We start from the raw sequence: 19152 nt of genomic DNA on the forward strand, positions 1-19152 counted from the left end.
TGGACTCTCTAGAATACCTTTACCTAATGAATCGTCAATGATTCGCTTGAGTAGTAATATTTTCTATTTTGAAAAAGTCGATAAAACCCCTGTAATCACAGGATAAGTTAAGTATACCCAGAAATAATCCTCAACTGTCAGAAGTTATGGACATGGTACTTAGTGGCAAGATCCCAGGAGCAAACCCGGAGTTGAAGCCATATGTTACCCCCCGACTCGAACTATCCATACAGGTTGGTTGTCCCCTCTGGAGAATGAGGGCCATCGTTCAGCCATTGTTAAGGAAACGTGGCCTAAACCAACTTCATGAAGTTATTGGGGATAGTAAGGGTGAAGGAGATAGCCAGAAGCTATTTTAGTGACCAGGACTAGCAAAATCGAGGAGAATGTGGGCATGTGTTCAGCTTGTGCAAACATCCGAATACTGCAGCCACTAGAGCCATTACAGCCATGGGAATGGCCAGAAGGGCCATAGCAAAGAGTTCATATAGATTATACTGGACCATTCGAAGGGCGAATGTTTTTCATTGTGCTAGATGCACACTAGAAATGGTCTGAAGCCGCCATTATGAAGACTACGCGGTTAACTTGAACAACATGTTAGCAAGAATGGGCCACAGTTCATTTTGCAAGAAATCAAAAAATTATCGAAAGGAGAATGGAATCCAACACATCCAATCTGTTCCTTGTCATTATGGCACAAATGGGCTGACTGACAGATTTGTTCAGACAATGAAGCATTCATTGAAAGTAACTCGTGAGCAAAGATCACTGTCTAAATGACAAAGCCAATTCCTAGTGACCTACAGGAATTAGAACACATTCGACAACCCAAAGTTCTCTGGCGTTACTCATGGTAAAATGTCAGTTATGCACAATGTTTGATTTGCTGAAGGCGCCTAAAACAAGAGAAATTTTGAGAGGAAGCAAAGTCCGTTTTGCGACATGAGCACAAGGCTAAATGTCATGTTTTTAAAAAGGTTAGGAAGTATTGACAAGGAACCAGAGAGAAGTGGATACCTGCCATTACCTGAGTACGAACAGGACCGATCTCTGCACCATTCAAACTTAGGATGATGTAGTGTGGAGGAGACAAGCTGATCAACTTTTAGCAACAAGGACTAGTTTGCCAGAGACAGAGTCAACATAGTCCGCAACAAACTGCCAAGTGAAGATCTAGACATTCCTGAGAACCTGACCATACCCTGTTGACGATGTTTCAACATCTTGTCAACCTCCGAACGCTATGTCGACTCCGGTTGAGACAACTACAGACATCGTTCAAACTAAATCAAAAACACCAGAGATTACAATTAACGTGAAAACGCAGACGCTTGAGGTTCGCCAACAACCACACAAATCTACACCCTCCAAAACATCTAATTTATTCACTGTTGTGTTTATTAATTGTTCATGTTACAAATTTTGATAACATTAATTGTGTTTCATTGCAGGAATCTCTAATGTAACGGGAGCGGAAAATGTTGTGTATTCATGTTTGTTCCTAGTAAAACGGTCACTTTATGAGTCCGATCATGTGATGTATTGATGACATCATTGGTCATTTGCCCAGGCAAACGGGCAGTTGATCTTAACAGCCTGTAGAGAAACACCTTCGGAATAAAACCCTTGTTTGTTTGCACCTTCATGGTCTGCAAGCCTATTCTTTAAAAATACAACAATAATATCAACGATCAGCCCTTACTCCGAGATCGTTCCTGTGTTTACGTCATTAGTCATCAACCTTGCATTTATATTGTGCCTCTCACAACCTCAGAATATCTCAAAACATGTCATGGTCAAATCAAGTACTCTTGTTGAAATATCAAACATTGGCCAATGCTTGTAAAACAAGGTCTCACAAATAACATTAAATTACAAAGCTTGATTGTAAATTTTAATGATGTTGATTATGGGATAAATGTTGGTTAGGACGCTGGAGAATATCCTTGCTCGTGTTTGAGTACTACCGTGGGATCATTTGCACCTACCTGAGAGGGAAGATTGAGTCTTGGTTTAATGTCTCATCCAAATGACTATACATCAACATTGCAGCACTCCTTCGGTAGGTACTGCATTGAATTGTCAGCTTGGATTGAGTGGGGTGGCGGAAGAGTCCAATGTGGGGTTAGGGATATCGGGGGAGTCCTGTGTGGGGATCAATCTGTGTATTTAAAATAGTTATGCTGAAGTTAGAAGTGGTGCTCTTCGTCTCTTTCAGAGTAACATTGGTAGAATCACCTGAAGTTAGCAATTCAAATCGCTTTATTCCCAGTGCAGCACAATTGTCCAGGGGAAATTAGCACTTCTGTACAATTGTGGTGCAGGTGCTTACCTGGAACTTCCAAGAAGGATTTCCTGGCACATCTTTGGGGTACCCCCCAAATCTGACGTCTGGGAGGCAAGAATTTATGGGCCTATGTTTTAATGGGGTATTCTACCATAGAGGATTTCACTGCTGAGTCCAAACCTGCCCTATCCCTACATTTACGCACGCATTCATTTTCCAGATGGACAATTGGAAAATGGTCAGACGCAAGAATCCTTGCTATTTTTTTAGTTCTGATGCGGAGGATTCAGATGAGGTCTTCAGTAGGGAGGTACGCAGGAGAAGGTTGATGAACACAGACAATGGGATGCTTGATATATTGAGAAGCCTACCATTGTGATCAATGTCAAGGAACATGGAGGAGCCGAATGCCAACTTGACACAGGGCTTTGCACAGAGCTTAGGATTCACCATCTCCAGCATGCAAGTAGTGTCCAACTCTATATCCAGTTGATGAACTCAGGTTCCAAAGAAGAAGAATATTGGAGTTGATACGTTAACCTTCCTTTCTGTCTCCACAGATGCTACGAGACGTGTTGAGTTTTTCCAGCACTTTTCTGTTTTTACTACATTAAAGCAATGGACAGGACCAGAGAGAAAATGACCCCAAATGATTACTTGGAATCCCAACCCCCCACCCCATCTCAAATGCAGTTTAAACAGCGTCTTTGTAATTGTGGTGTCTGTAGTAATGGGAAATGGTTAGCGCTATTTCTCTGGCTGTCTGGGATGGAAAGGGACAGTGCAAATGCTGAGGACTATTATTTATTTGAGTGGGCCATACAGAAAAATCTATAAATAGAACCCTGTATTTGTTTCTTTCTGTCTTTGTGTAGATACGAGTGGTAGGAGCAACTTGTGCTGCCTGTCCTTTCCAGTGTATGAACAACCTGAGCTTTCCATTGGTGTTACTGGATGAATGCAGTCAAATCACAGAACCAGTTTCTCTTCTTCCTATCGCAAGGTATGGCAAGCTCATTGTTCTGTTTATAAATTCCCTCTACCCTCTTCACAAATCAAAGTGCTGTTGTCGGTCTGACAACTAAATGTTAATTTGCAGAGTTAAATGCAAAGTATCACAAAAAATTAAAAGAAGAAACACCCTTTGTAGCAGATGTGTGATTGTTACTTAGTAGTTCACAGATGTTCCTGATTTGCAGATCCAAAATGACAAACTTTATAGAAAAACATAATCTGAAAACGTAGTCATAATTGAGCACCTTATTTGCTGGAGGGTGGAACCTAGAGTGGATTTATCATAGAATTCTTACAGTGTAGAAGAAGGCCATTTGGCCCATCGAGTCTGCACCAATCATCCAAAAGAGCACTCTACCTAGGCCCACACCCCTGCCCTATCCCCATAACCCCGCCACACTTTTGGATGCTAAGGGGCAATTTAGCATGGCCAATTCACCTAAACTGCACATCTTTGGACTGTGGGAGGAAACTGGAGCATTTGGAGGAAACCCACTCCGACACAGGGAGAATGTGCAGTTTCATGCAGTAACCCAAGGCCAGAAAAATGAACCGGGTCCCTGGGTCTGTGAGGCAGTAGTACTAACCACTGTGCCATCATGTCACCCCATGATGTGCGGTCCATTAACTATTACAAATTGAAGTCAGAAACATTATCCCATTGCACATTGTTTCCTGTGTCTCAAAACATACAACTTTTTATTATTATTTGTTCATGGGATGTGAACGTCGCTGGCTGGGCCAGCATTTATTGCTCATCCCTAATTCCCCTTGAGGGGGTAGTTAAGAGTCAACCACTGTGGACCTGGAGTCACATACAGGCTGACCAGATAAGGACGGCGGATTTCCTTCCTTAAAGGACATTAGTGAACGAGATAGGTTTTTACGACATCGACATTGGTTTTGTGCTCACTGTTAGACTTTTAATTCCAGATTTTTCTTGTCTTCAAATTTCACCATCAGCCGTGGCGGGATTTGAACATGGGCCCCCAGACCATTACCCTGGTCTCTGGTTCACTAGTCCAGTGACGACAATACCACTAACACCGCCTCCCCAACTTAAGAAGTGATTGGTCTTATCCTGGCTTGTGCTGACTTGGCTTGGTCTTGGTGTTGTTCTGGTCTGTACTTGTTGTCCTTTCCGTTCACTGTGCCTAGGTCCCCCTGCCAATTAAATCTCCCACAGCCTCCTCTGTTCCAAAGAAAACAACTCCAGCCTGTCCAATCTTTCCTCATAGCTAGAGTTCTCAATTCTGACAAAATCCTTGGAAATCTCAGGTTGGATTCTCCGCCGGAGGGATGCTCCGTCTTGCCGGCAGCCCGGGGGTTTCCCGACAGCGTGGAGCTGCCCCACAATGGGAAACCCCATTGACCAGCCGGCATAATGGTGCATCCTGCCAGCGGGGTGAAATAGAAATGTGGCGGAGCAGAGAATCCAGCCCCTCCTCTATGACCTCACTAATGCAATCACACAATGTGGTGACTCGAGCTACATCAAGTACTCTAGCTGTGGGCTAACTAATTTCTATACAGTTTTAACACAAACTACCTAATCTTATTGCCTTGGCTAATGAAGGAGATTGTCCTATATGCCTTCACAACTACCTTAGTTACTTGTTCTTCACATTTCATGGATCTGTGGACATAAATTCCAAGATCCCCCTGCCCCTCAATACTTCTCAGTATTCCACCTAATTGTGTGTATTCTCTTCCTTCTCTACCCTTTATCTCCCACTTCCTGGGATTTAACTCCATTTGCCATTTCCTGCCCACCTGATCAGTCCATTGGTATCTTCTTGCAGTCTGCATCCATTTCCCCACTATCGGCCACATGGCATTTTTTGTATCGGCTGCAAACTTATTAAACATGCCCCCTACATTTAAGTGTTATATATATATACTACAAAAAGCAGAAGATCTAGTACTGGGCCCTGCAAAACCCTACTGCAAGCAATTGTCCACTCACAAAACAGTCACCAACCATTAGCATCTGCTTCCTGCCACTGAGCTAATTATGGATGCAGCTTGCCACTTACCCTTGGATTTTTTGAGCGTTTACTCTTCTGACCAGTCTGCCATGTGGGATTTTGACAAAAGCTTTACAAAAATCCTTGTTGACTACATCAACCTCATTGACACTTCCTGTCACCTCCTCAAAAAATTAAATCAAATTAGTCAGACACAACCTTCCTTTAAAAATCCAGGCTGCCTGTCCTCAATCATTGACTTTCTCAGTGGCAATTTATATTGTCCCTTAGAATGTTTTCCAATAATTTGCCCACCACCAAGGTTTGGCTGACTGGCCTGTATTAGATAAACCAAATGTTCGGAATCAGCGTCTTCAGCTGAGTTAGAAATATGCAATATATTCATGATGAATGCACATTTGAAGCAGAATGATTTCCATTGTCGAAGAGTTCATGTGTTTGTGCTGATGGAATCCTACTATAAGTGCTCTGAGTCCTATGGCCCAGGTGAACAGGAAGAGAAAAAAATCCAGAAGAATTACATTAACACTAGAAGTAATTGTGAACTATTAAACCTTCCCTTTTCATTACAGATTTGGATGTGAAAAGTTAATCCTTGTTGGAGACCCCAAGCAATTGCCACCTACAATTCAAGGCTCCGAAAGTGCTGATGGTGCTGGCCTGGAACAGACTCTCTTTGACAGAATGTGTTTGATGGTACAGCAGTTATTTTAATGTCATATTTGAGGGGAATTGCAGTGAACTGTAGCTGCTCATAAGTTAAAGAAGCAGTTGGGAAGATTTCATCCTTAATCTTTTGAACCTCAATGAACCAACTTTAGAGAGCATCTCAGAACAGTATATGATTAATTTTTATCAAAATACCGCCTCGGCCAAGTCTCAATGTCAAGCCGCATGATCAGACAACTTCCGTTGTGTGTCTAAAGACGAGAGCTGAAAATACTGAGAACATAGCGGATCAGTCAGCAAGTGCGGAGAGAACAGAAAGATCAGTTCTTAGGATTTTATGAGAACAGTCTGCATCCGCAATGTTCACCATTCTGTTGTCTTCATGTGTGCTGATTGACCAGCTTTGAATTTCATAGAATCATACAATTTACAGTGAGAAGGAGGCAATTCGGCCCATCGAGTCTGCACCTTTTCCCCCTCCCCCCTTTTTTTTAAAAAGATCACCACACCTCCACCCTATCCCTGTAAACCAACCTAACCTTTTGGACACTAAGGGCAATTTAGCACGGCCAATCCACCTTCCCTGCAGATCTTTGGACTGTGGGAGGAGACTGAGAGCACCGGGAGAAAACCCACGCATACACAGGGAGAAAGTGCAAACTTCACACAGACAGTCACCTGAGGCCGGAATTGAACCCGGGACCCTGGAGTTGTGAGGCAGCAGTGCTAACCACTGTGCCACCGCCCTACACTTGTCCAACATTTGTCCTTTTATTCCAAATTACCAGCATCTGCAGTGTTTTACTTTTTACTTAATAGTGATGATGTTGGCTTTGCCATTGTACCCATGTGAAGTCTGTGCAGTAAGATCACCCTCCAGCAGGTCAGAACTATGCAGCTATACTTCCCACCCACTGTAGACATAGTGGCAAGTTAACAGGGGTTACTGTTTTGTATTGATTAATGTGTTATATATAAATATTGATTACTTTTGATAATTGAATTGCACACTTAGGATCACCATTATATTTGATCATTCTATTTTTTAAAGTAGCAGTTTTGTAAATTAAGATTGACACAGATTCCCCAAATATAATACAAATAACGACCATGCAGAACATAGGTCTTTTTTTTTTAATTTTCAAAAGAACATTGAAAAACCTACAGTGCACTAGGGAACCATGTTACCAACTTAATACCATTGAATCCTATACATTGGTTTTACAGGCAAAGATTTTTTCCCACTTAAATTCAGCCACTCAATGACTTTCGGTGGCGTCATGTAAGAGGCGGTCGTGCACCAGGTAGCTCCCGCCAGGTAACTTGTTTTTTGGCCCTTTTTGCCCAGTTCCTGGGGTTTTTGTGGTGGACAAACTCTGCCCATAAGAAAGTGGAAGGGTCCTAGTATGGAAGTATGTCAAAAAAGGCTGCAACTAAGAAGTCTGAGGGTGGAAATTCTTCAGCTGACTCGGAGGCTTCACGTCGAGCCTCAGCAGGGCAGATGGCAGCTCCGGCAGTTGCAGCTGCCCTGATCGCGGCAGACATGCTCACTAGGGTACTGGCTACGGAATTCGAAGAGCATTTTAAGAGGCAATGGAGTGATGTTTGATATTCTTCGTAAATCGATTCCGGAGTTGCTCGGTCCTGTCCACGAAATGTTGGAGAAGACTTTGGAAACTGTGAAGGAGCAGTGTGAGGTGTTGAAGTCGGTGGATGGGGCTGGGGCTATGTCGAGGTACAAAGACCAAATTGCTTCGCTGGAGGCCGAGATTTCAGTGGCAGCAGAGAAGAATAAGAATCTGAGGACGAGGTTGGATTACCTGTAAAATCGGTGGAGGGGCTGCGGCCTGTTTGACCTGTGTTTTGTGGTTCAATGAGCCTAGCATTTTTATTTTGTTGGGGTTGGTTAGGAGGTGGTACTGTTCTATGGAATATAATCAATATGGATGTTTGGATGGAATTTGGTACAGGGAGAGGGCGAGGATTAGTTTTTTGATGGTGACCGTGGGGTTTTCTTTGTTTCACTTTTTATGTTGGATTGGTGGCCATCTTGGGTGGGCCTTGGGTCTACATCATCTGGGCAGGCACTTTAAGGTGGAAATGGTTGACTCCGGGTTGAGGGGGGAGTGGGTGGCCCATGATTCAGTTGGTAAGCAAAGGGATTGAGGGGGCCAAGTAAAAAGGTCCAGAGTTTTCTCACACCTAAAGAATTTGAGGGCTGATGTGTATTTTTATTCAAATTTTAGCATTTTAACATTTTGCAAAACAAGACAAAAACATTACATCCCCAAATACAATAAACCCTCCCCCACGCAACAGTTGACGGTAACTAGCTCTCCGAAATGCAAAATAAACAAACCCCATCTCTTCTGAAACGCCGCATCTGTCCTCCTTAGGACAAATTTCACTGTCTCAAGATGTATTCCAAGAACTCCATTAGATCCCCTAGCCATGCCGAGACACAGGGTGAAGAAGCTGACCTCCAGCACAACAGAACCCGCCTGCAAGCAATCAACTAGGTGAAGGCTAAAACATCTGCTCCCGCCTGCATCTCCAGCAGGTCCGACACCCAAATATGGCCCCCAGGGAACCCAGCTCCGCCCTCAGCCTTGAAAGTGTTGATTAGAGGAGAGATTAATTTGTATAAGGTGCATATGGAGAAGGGAGGTAAGTGTGGAACAACAGAGGTTGGTGGATGATATCTTGGAGGTGGGCTGCAGGGACTTGTGTGATGCTGTCCGAAGCTCCTGCTGAGCAGGAGGAAGTTAGAAACAATTTGATCTGTTGTCTACAGGAAAGGTGGTGAGAAAGTTGCGGCGTTCAAGGGGGGTCTTTTATGAGGAGAAGGCCAGCTGTCTGTTAGCACATCAGTTGAGACGGGCAGACGGCCCCCAGAAGATTAGTCATTTTAGAGACTCGGGTGGCAGCTTGGTTTCCGCCCCAGATTAAGTTATTGCTGCGCTTGAGGCTTTTTATAAGAATCGTTTATAGGTCGGAGCCCTCTTTGGGGGTGGTGGTGGTGATGTCGACATTTTTGAGATTGGTTGGAGTTTCCGGTAGTGGGGGATAACATGGGAGGAGTTTGAGGTCCTGAGGAGATTTTGATCGGTATTGGGCAGATGCAAGCGGATAAAGCTCCAGGGCCTGATGGGTTTCTGGTGGAATTCTACAATTTGCTGATCAGTTGGTCCCGTTGCTTGTAGATATGTTTAATGACTCTTTGGACTGGGATCCCTGAATGCTACACACTCGCAGGCCTCTATTTTCCTTCTATTGAAAAAGGTAAGGACCCAACAGAGTGTGGGTCATACCAGCCAATCGCGCTGTTAAATGTGGACAAGATACTGTCTATGGTGTTAGCGGCAAGGCTGGAGCCCTGTCTCCCTGAGGTGATTGTGGAGGATCAGACAAGCTTTGTTAAGTGTTGGCAATTGTCAGCCAATATTCAGAGGCTGTTGAATGTTGTTCTCTCCCTGTCCAAGGGCCCCAGCTGGAGGTGATAGTGTCTTTAGATATTGAGAAGGCATTTGATAGGATGGGGTGGAGGTATCATTTCGAAGTTCTGGAGAGGTTCGGTCGAGTGCTGTAATTGATTTCATGAGCACAGTTGTTGTATAGGGCCCACTCACCTAGTGTTCGTATCAATTCCTTGAGTTCAAGATACGGCACAGTAGCACAGTAGTTAGCACTGTTGCTTCACAGCGCCAAGGTCCCAGGTTCGATTCCCAGCTTGGGTCACTGTCTGTGGGGAGTCTGCACATTCTCCCTGTGTCTGTGTGGGTTTCCTCCGGGTTCTCCGGTTTCCTCCCACAAGTCCCAAAAGACATGCTGTGAGCTAATTTGGACATTCCGAATTCTCCCTTCGTGTACCCGAGCAGGCGCCGGAATGAGGCGACTAGGGGCCTTTCACAGTACCTTCATTGCAGTGTTAATGTAAGCCTACTTGTGACAATAAAGATTATTATTATTATCCATTTGAATAAGGGAACTAGACAAGAGTGTATGATGTCCCTCCTATTTACGTTTGCGATTGAACCCTTGGCCATAACTTTGAGGGTTTTGGATAAATGGAAGAGGATAAAGTGAGGAGAGGTGGAAGATAGGGGGCGGGATTCTCTGATCCTGAGGCTAAGTGTTGACGCCGTCGTAAACGCCGTTGTGTTTCTCAATAGCGTCAACATGGCCTCAGGTGCAGCTATTCTGAGCCCAACAGGAGACCAACAGGGCACTGGAGCGACCCACGCTGCTCCAGCTGCCGATAGCGGCGTCAAATGGGCGCCGCGGGTCTGCGCATGTGCACTGTGACCGGCGCGATCGCGCGCATGTGTGGTGGCTTATTTCTCGCCGACGGCCCTGACGCAACATGGAGTAGGGCTACAGGGGCTGGCAAGGAGCAAAAGAGGCCCCCAGCCAGAGAGGCCGGCCGGCGATCAGTAGGCCCTGATCACGGGCCAGGCCACAGCGGAGCCCTCCCCCACCAGGCCAAACCCGAAAGGATGTACGCCGAGGTCCCACCGGGTAAGACGTGGTCGGCGCCGGCGGGACTTGGATTTTTTTTGCGGCCACTCGGCTCATCCCGGGCGGAGAATCTCAGGGGGGGGGGCGCATAGAGCGGCCCCCGACCGCACCGCTCCGACTGCGCTGGCGCCAATGGCAGCGATTCTCCGCTCACCGGAGAATCAGCGTACCGGCGTTGGGGTGGCGTCGCGCGATTCACGCCCGGCCCAGCGATTCTCCGACCCAGTGTGGGCTGAGAGAATCCCGCCTAGGATGTCCCTATATGCTGACGATCTGTTGCTTTATGTTATAGACCTGATCCCCACTCTGGGTGATATAATGGAGCTACTGAGGAGCTTTGAGTTTTTTTCGGGTTAATAGTTGATTCTGAAAAAGAGCGAATGTTTTCCGGTTAACCCCGCACGAAGGGGAACCACCTTGGGGGTGTTGTCTTTTCACTTGGCCAACTTAAGCTTCAGGTATCCGGGTGGCCCATGATTGGGTGCAACTTCATAAATTGAACTTCAGGTCTGGTGGACAAGGTTAAGTCCTATCTGCAAAAGTGGGACAACCTTCCCCTGTCCCTGGCAGGTAGAGTCCAGTCTATTAAAATGAATATTCATCCAAGGTTTTTGTTTCAATGTCTTCCTCCCTAAATCTTTCTTTGTGAGGGATAATAGGTTGATCTCATCTAGGATGAGTGGTTTCTTTTTGGAGGTATAAGACAGTTGCGAGTGGTGTTCCGGGACGGACGGCCAACCACACAGACATGTTCTAGCCTTGCCCCAAATTGGTAAACTTGTGGGTCTCCTTCAGCACCACATCAGTGATTCTGAATATCGATCTGGAGCCTTGTCGTCTGGAGACCATTTTTGGGGGTGTCGGACTCACCGGGACTGCAGGTGGAAGTGAAGGCAGAGGTACACCATTAGGGGGTCGGCTGAAGGGTTCCAATGGAGATGGCAGCCATTCATTACCTACTTTAAGGAATTTGTTACCATCAGTTGCTGGTGGGGCGGGTTTGAGGTTTGTTTCAATTTGTTTGTTGCCGGTTTTCTTTCTTCTCTTGTTGGGTGGGGTGGGTACGGTTGGTTGGGGTTTTTGTTATGTTGGTTTTGTCTATCATCTGCTAAAGCTTTACTCCAAATATTAATGTAGGCAGTGTGGGTTTTGTAAAATTTGTTGTAAATTGGAAAATCTAATAATTTTTTAAAAATTCAGCCACTCATGAAAATCTGCGCAATGGTGCAGTTCATACCCTAGATTTTACAGAGTTCCTAGGCCACTGATCTGCATGTTCTGATCAATATATTGCAGTAAGAACATGTTTGAGTTAATGAGGTTTGCAGTTATGAATAATTGTTAAAATAACTCTGAGGAAGTTGTAAACTCTTTGTACCTAGCGTGTTAAATGATGAAATTCACTTCTACCAGTTATGAGTACAGTTATGAATCCTACAGTTACCCATCTGTTACCATCTGTACAAACTATTTCAAGTGTCTTTGCAATCCCAATTATGTTTTCTGTGCAATCTGCACTAACTCCCGTTCGGATTCACACAGTTTTATCTCTGTAGTCTGCCATCTGTGCCAACTGTCTCAGTTTGTGGAATCTGTGCAGCAGCACCAGCTGCACCCAACATTGTATTTGTAATGTGTGCTGGTTGTGCCAAGTGCACATTAAGCACAAAAAGAATATGTGAACTCTGTTTAGAAGGTGGGCAGGTTGAGCATTAATGATGTCCATGCTTTGCCTTACAGTTTTTTGCGAAGTACTACTTCCTAGCTCATTTTTTTAAAAAGCTCTATTAACATTCAAACATCTGAAAATAAAACTATTATTTACAGTATTGGTCACGCACAAATGTTTTACTTTTCTTTGAAAGCAACAATGAACCATCCATGTGAATGCATTTTGTTTGTGTTAATAATCCTTCTGGATTTTTCACCCTCCCCCATCCCCCCAGGGCTACGATCCCATTATGCTTAGAACTCAGTACAGATGTCATCCAACTATAAGTGCTATAACAAATGAACTCTTCTACAATGGGAATCTTAGAGATGGACTTTCCACTTCAAATCTAAAACCTCTATTGGACTGGTTGCCCACTCTTTGCTTTTATAACGTTAAAGGACGTGACCAGGTAAATACCCACATGCAGCACAGTAATTGTAATGTTTTTATACTCTGAACATGGGTTTTATTTTCAGTCCATTTATGCTACGCAAATGAAAACGGGTATGCTCTGTTTTCCACTCATCAGACGATGGACATTGTTACTAGCAGTGGATACTGTCATTGTTCTGCTGGGGATTGTTATAGTAACACGTTAATATCTAGACATTCCCAGCCGTACACCTGTGTTTTTTGCTGAATATTGTTAAACATGCATATTTGCTGCAGAAAAATGTGGTTTCTACACTTTACCCCCATTTGCTTCCTTTATGAAGTGGCAGTGCTATTTTGCTTATGTTTTTGCAGTGTTGTCCTTCAGCATAGGCAACCAAAGATATACATCACGTGCCCTTCATTTATTTATTTGTTTTTGTTAATATTTGGAGTAAAGATATTTGATAAATTTATTACCGAGCAGGCTTTGACTAAAGTATTTCGTAGTTCTGTCAGTTCGAATTCATTAAGAAAAGCAAGGACCTTGTTATATCCTAGATCGATCTTTCCCGCAACTCTAATTTCAAAGGGGTTATGTAGAATAATTTTTCATGAAGCATCGCTGCTTTGACTTAAAGGCTTGATGGTATTGAGAACTGTTGAACCCCATTTCTCCAGCGTGGCCAAGAATACAGAGCCATGGAGTTATTTATCTTTGTTGTCATACATTGGTAAAATTTACTGCAAAGCAGTGGAGGTTAAAGGAATGAGGATAAATTATATGAGATGGGATTATAGGGATAGGGCGGCGGATGGACCTAGGCAGGGTGCTCTTTTGGCAGGTCGGTGCAGACTCTATGGGCCGAATGGCCTCCTTCTGCACTGTAGGGTTTCTATGGAAACTTGTTCACCTTCCACAGTTCCCTTTTCTCCAACTTAGGTTATTAAGTGCTTCATCAATTCCTGGGTTTTTGGTTACTTCGTATTTATTTGGTCACTTTGGGTTCCTGTGTCAAAAGATCCTGAAGTAAAGCCTTTTCTGCAGTTTAAGATGAATGTAGCTCATCTGGTGAAGGTGAATGTAGTGAAGGGACATTGTTAACACTTTTACCACAAGTTGGATGCCGTCATGTTAGTCCGTACGTGGAATTTTGCGGTACCTCCTGCTGGAACGAGCTTCCGGTCCTGCCGAAGACAATGGACTTAATTTTCCACCACCATTGTGAAGAGACTGTAAGATTGCTCCCCATATGTGGCCAATGAAGTACTTCTGAGGAAATCAATGTAACATGCTAGTTGTGGCATCACTAAACAAAAACGGACATAAACACCGATAATGAAATGAAATGAAAATCGCTTATTGTCACAGGTAGGCTTCATATGAAGTTACTGTGAAAAGCCCCTAGTCGCCACATTCCGGCGCCTGTTCGGGGAGGCTGTTACGGGAATTGAACCGTGCTGCTGGCCTGCCTTGGTCTGCTTTCAAAGCCAGTGATTAGCCCTGTGCTAAACAGCCCCACAAAATTCATTTGGAGTTGACAAAATATAAATATTGCAATTTCATTAAAATGTAATTTATGTTCTGATCTGCCTAGCTGGACATGGATGGCAGCTGCCATAATGTAGAAGAAGCAACATTCACTGTGAAACTTATCCAGTCCCTGATAGCCAGTGGAATTAAAGGATGCATGATTGGATTGATAACACTATACAAATCTCAGATGCACAAGGTAATTAAAATTTTCTTCTTCACATTTTTCCTTTACCAGTTGTATTATTCTGTTTATATTTGTGTTAATGAATTTTCTGCAGCATTGTTCCTGGTAAATTGGAGAAATAGGTATGTCTTTTAATTGTGACTTTTCTAACCGGAAATAAACATATAATAATAATCCTATATATGAATGCCGTAAATGTTATAAGAAATGGGAGTAGGCCATTGAGCCTGCTCCGCCATTCAATAGGATCATGGCTGATATGATTGTGGGCATAACTCCGCTTTCCTGCCTACCCACCAGAACCCATTAACTATCTTGTAGATCAAAAATCTGTCCAACTCAACAGTGAATATATTCAATGACACAGCCTTCAGTGCTATCTCTGGAAGAGAATTCCAAAGACTAATGAACCTCGGAGAAGAAATTACTCCTCATCACTGCCTTAAATGGAAGACCCCTTATTTTAAAACTGTGCCCCCCCAGTTCTAGATTCCCCCCCCCAACCCCATCCTCTCACCATCTACACTGTCAAACCCACTCAGAATCCTATGTTTCAATAAGATTACCTCAACATGGTTGGATTTTAAGTTCTTGAGACAGTACGTGGGAAACGCAGAAGTAAGTACAGTGCATCTCTTAGTGGCTTTAACCAGCCAGTGCATTTACCACATTATTTGCAGTTCCCCAACCAGTTGGCTTCTGCGAGTGTGATGATGACCCACAGGAATCAATTTCAAGTCCCATTATTTAAAGACAAATTAAATAAATGAAATTTGATGGATGCTGAAGATGGGAGCAGAACAGAATGAATTGACAGAATAGAATGCATCTTGTGTCATAGTTTCACCTATCAACTAGAAGTTCAAATCTCTTTTTGGATGTTATTGGTCTCTATGAGGATTGTAACAGCATTCAAAGACTGGGCTTTGGTCCCGGATATAATTGCTGTGGGCTGTAAGTTTCACAGGGAAATTCTTTTTCCGATGGGAGGAAGAAGCCCGCCAGTGAAACCAACAGGCCCCCCCACCCCTCCCCGTTCTGTCTTCTCAAGCCGACTCCAACAAATATTCCAATTATTTGGGGCAGGATCGCCACTCCATTTCTGTCAATGCACTTTCTCACATTCCCATCTGAACAACCCCCTTGACATTCTTGACATTTTTATGCAATGTTAAGCCTCTCCCTCATTGTCACCCCGAACAAACACTGTCCAATCATTTGTACAACACATGCCATTGCTCTCTACCACAGGCCTCCTCTTTCCCTCCTTGCAGGGGAATAGAGCAAAGAACAGGAGAATGAGGCAGACAGCCGGAGGTGACCCTCCAGCCATGTTGCAACTGACAGGTTTAGAGAGGGAGATAACCAATGCTTGAGACGTTTGCCTTTTATTAAGGCTATCACTGAAATCTGCCAACTGCTGCACCCAAACCTCAAAGCAGGACAAGGAACTCATTGCCTGTGATGGGACTCTGAACTTTTGTACAACTGACACCTTCCAGTCTGGTGCTGGAGATATTCACCATCACCTTGCAGTTTGTAGTCCAGTGTTGCACAAGACCGGTCACAAGGTCTCGGCCCCTTAAATTGAAGAGAGATAAACCCGCCCCCATCCAGAGACAAGCTGACTGAATGAGAATGAGGGCTTGCGAAGTTTTCAGCCTCACCATTCTTGAGCAGTGTGATATTGTTTGCATGCACGTTGCTTTACAGGTACCGCACGTCAACTCAGCTCTGTAGCAGAACTGGAAAAGGTTCCACTTCCTTAACATGTAATCATTTGCTGAAAATCATGCAAGTCGCTGTTGGTATCCTGATAACAGTCATGATGGCTTAATTCTGCAGCAGTCCACTGTTCCACCATGGCAAACCAAAAATTGGTTTCCAGGCTGATGGTGTGGCTCTTGATGCTGCTTCGCAGCTCATGTGCATGTGCGCAGCATAGATACAATGAGAGCCATGCTGCCACAAGAAAAATGACAGAGCAGACCATTGGCACACTGATTCCACAGGAGGCCTACATACTCAGCTGAGTGGGTCTCAAGATCTGTAGTGGTATGCTACACTCTGCACAGCCTCACCTGTCAGGTGAGGTACAGGAGAACGAGGAGGAAGAAGAAATTGTGGAAGAGGAGGGAGGCAGCAACCTGTTCTTCCTAGCTGCATATGAAGAATTCACTCAGCTGTGATAGCAGTAACCTCAACCCCAATTCTCCATTCAACAATATTAACACATTCCTTACCGTCCATCGGTTATTGACCATCATATCATCTTCTGACTGCAATGCAAAAACAAGAACCAACAGAAAATAAATATTCCAAACCAAGTTTATAATGAATTCATGCCATTAAATATTAATTGATCACCTTTGTGCATTCCCTTAACTGCTGGAAGACTATGGATTTTCAGTGGAGAGACTGCCGATGGCTTTGGAGGTCGACCTTGAGCAGCTTTTAGCCTACAAGGGCTTTCTTTAGACTGCAGCATCTTAACATGGGCAGCAGCAGTCTAGGCTGGCTGCCTGACAGGCAACAGCAAAGGCAGTTGTGGAATTGCAGGCATTGGAGCAAGAATATTGTCAGGCTCACACTACATGGAGCTCTGCCATTATCTTGGGGCAACCCCACAACAAAACTAGAAACCTATTGGGAGGATTGATTGCTGGGTTGTTGTGAATTCCTGCATGCCCCTTTGAACACTGGTATCCACAGCCTTAATGGCGACAGGCTGAGCTTGCATGTCTTCAGTCTCAGCTTCCACTGCAGCTCCTAGACTTTTAATGGAAGCTGATTGTTCACCATTGGAGAGTGAGACATGGGCCATTAGATGCGGCATCATGGTTTTGTCCACAGGTGTGTTGGTGGAAGTTGGCCACCAGATCTATGTTACAACTCTGCAAAGCCCTGCACCAAGTTGGTGTCAGGTTCCTCCGTGCTCCTTGATATTGAATGCAGTCTTTCTGGCAAACATCCCATTGAGCCAAGCATTTTTCTTTTTCACACCCATTAGCCATCTTCTGTTGCCAGGCCCATCTAGGTCTTCATCTGAGTCCACTGTAGTAAAACATGTGCTAGCTCACCCATTGACAAGCTAATACTGTCGTTATCTTTGTCCCTGTTGTAGTTGCAGCCCACTCGTGCCCTTTGTTTTGCCACGTCTCTATGCTTTCCTCTAGGAGATGAGCAATGTCAGAATCTGAGCTGATGGCTGTGAGTATAAGAGCAAGTGACAGTGTGTCTTGATCATCACTCACGTCTTGTGTTCCTTCAGCGCCTGGAAGGCTACACTTTTTGAGTATCTGAAAGAATGAAGGCAAATGGGCAAGCTTGTTGTGAACGGAGGGAAGAAGTAGAAGGTTCATGCCGACATCATCTGCAGATTGTATATCAGAAGTGTTTGTGGGATGTGAGAAGTATGATTACTTATGAGGATGTCATGATCTTCAATGATTCATCCCTACTGGTGACTATGGCCTCTTTCAATAATGGTCAGTACCACCTTTGCCATGGAGTTAGAGCATATAGGGTGCATGCCTCGCCTCCTCTCTCGGTTAATTTCTGTTGACTCCACTTGTATGTTACAGTCTCCTGCAAGAGGAAGGGAAGTATGTCAGTGAGTGTGGTGCAATCTGTTTGGGTGATGAGGCAGTCATGGTTGAAAAGCTAGCAGTGTATGCAGGCTGTGAGATATGGTTATGAGGTTGCAGAAGTGCTAAATGTGTGAGTATGCATGAATTTCAGGTATGGGTCCTGATTTATAGAGGTTGTTTGCAGATGAGTGATTGGCATGTGGCAAGTTTACAAGTGTGGCACAGTGGTCAGCACAGCTTGACTCACAGCACCAAGGATCCAGGTTCAATTCCGGCCACTGCGTGTTTGGAGGGTCTACTAGCCTCCTGTGGATACAGGAAATCTCTCCTCCTTTCCCACACCTCCCCCAAGACCTTCTGTGGGACTTCGGAAAACTTAGGGTGCCTATTCTCTTTTGCATTCAGCCATTCTGCTGTCCTTGCAAGGTCAGATTCAGCTCACAGAGGACTCCCAGTAACTTCTCTATTTAAATTGCATTTTCCCTTTCAGAGGTGCAGGTTAGATTTAAGTAGTGTTCACAAGTTACGATTTCCTGCCACCTGCTGATGCATGGAGCCAATCATTGACTGCATGGAAAAACCATAACATAGAAGAGCTAAGCTGTCATTCTATGCATTACACCAAAAGAGCAATGGTAATCGCTCGTCATGATCCTCCTGCGTATCTTTGGGTAACTCTGAGTTAAAAAGGCAGTTACCCATTGAGCAATTAGAAGGGCCTAGTTGTCTTTTCTTGATTTTTTCAATTGTGTTGCTGAGGTTTATTTCTGGCCACCTAACATGCATAACTGCAAGATTTTTTTAAAATAAAAGATATGACCAATATCGGCTGTCAGCTCCCCACAACTTTGCAGCAACTCCTAAGTTCCCACACAGGTCAAGTACAAGTCAGCCTCTTTAATGCCCGTGCATGCAGAAAAATCTAAAGGCCTCCTGCACTTGAATAAGCCATCCACAAAAAAAATGGTTACAGGGATCGTCAGATGTGACCATTATTTTATGATCATTCTAATATTTTTGTGTCCCCTTTTGTGACTTTCCTGTGGCATCAGTGAAATTAATGTGCAAAATGTTCATATTTCTTTTTCTGAGCATTTTGATTTTTACAGTATGGTTTTTATCTATTGCCATGAATGTTAATATTTTTGACATTGGAAATATGGTTTTATCATCTCTTAATGTTCTTTGCTTGCAACAGTGCATGCATTTGGTTTGTTTTAAAGGTTTTGTTTCATGCAAGCGTGCAAGAAGCTGTGGACATTAATGCCTTTACCAT

At 44.1% G+C, this 19152-nt stretch overlaps 1 protein-coding gene across 2 annotated transcripts in view; it reads left to right on the top strand.

Annotated features, from left to right (window-relative positions):
• LOC140408523 (5'-3' DNA helicase ZGRF1-like) overlaps positions 1-19152 on the top strand; it is a 139440-nt gene that overhangs the window by 87314 nt on the left and 32974 nt on the right. For both annotated transcript variants that reach the window (XM_072495876.1, XM_072495877.1), the window contains 4 exons: positions 3166-3293; positions 5865-5988; positions 12426-12602; positions 14164-14298. In XM_072495876.1, the coding sequence (XP_072351977.1) occupies positions 3166-3293; positions 5865-5988; positions 12426-12602; positions 14164-14298 (564 nt within the window). The remainder of the gene's footprint in view (positions 1-3165; positions 3294-5864; positions 5989-12425; positions 12603-14163; positions 14299-19152) is intronic.

This window comes from Scyliorhinus torazame, chromosome 3, assembly GCF_047496885.1.
Source record: "Scyliorhinus torazame isolate Kashiwa2021f chromosome 3, sScyTor2.1, whole genome shotgun sequence".
NCBI classification, from domain to species: Eukaryota; Metazoa; Chordata; class Chondrichthyes; order Carcharhiniformes; family Scyliorhinidae; genus Scyliorhinus; species Scyliorhinus torazame.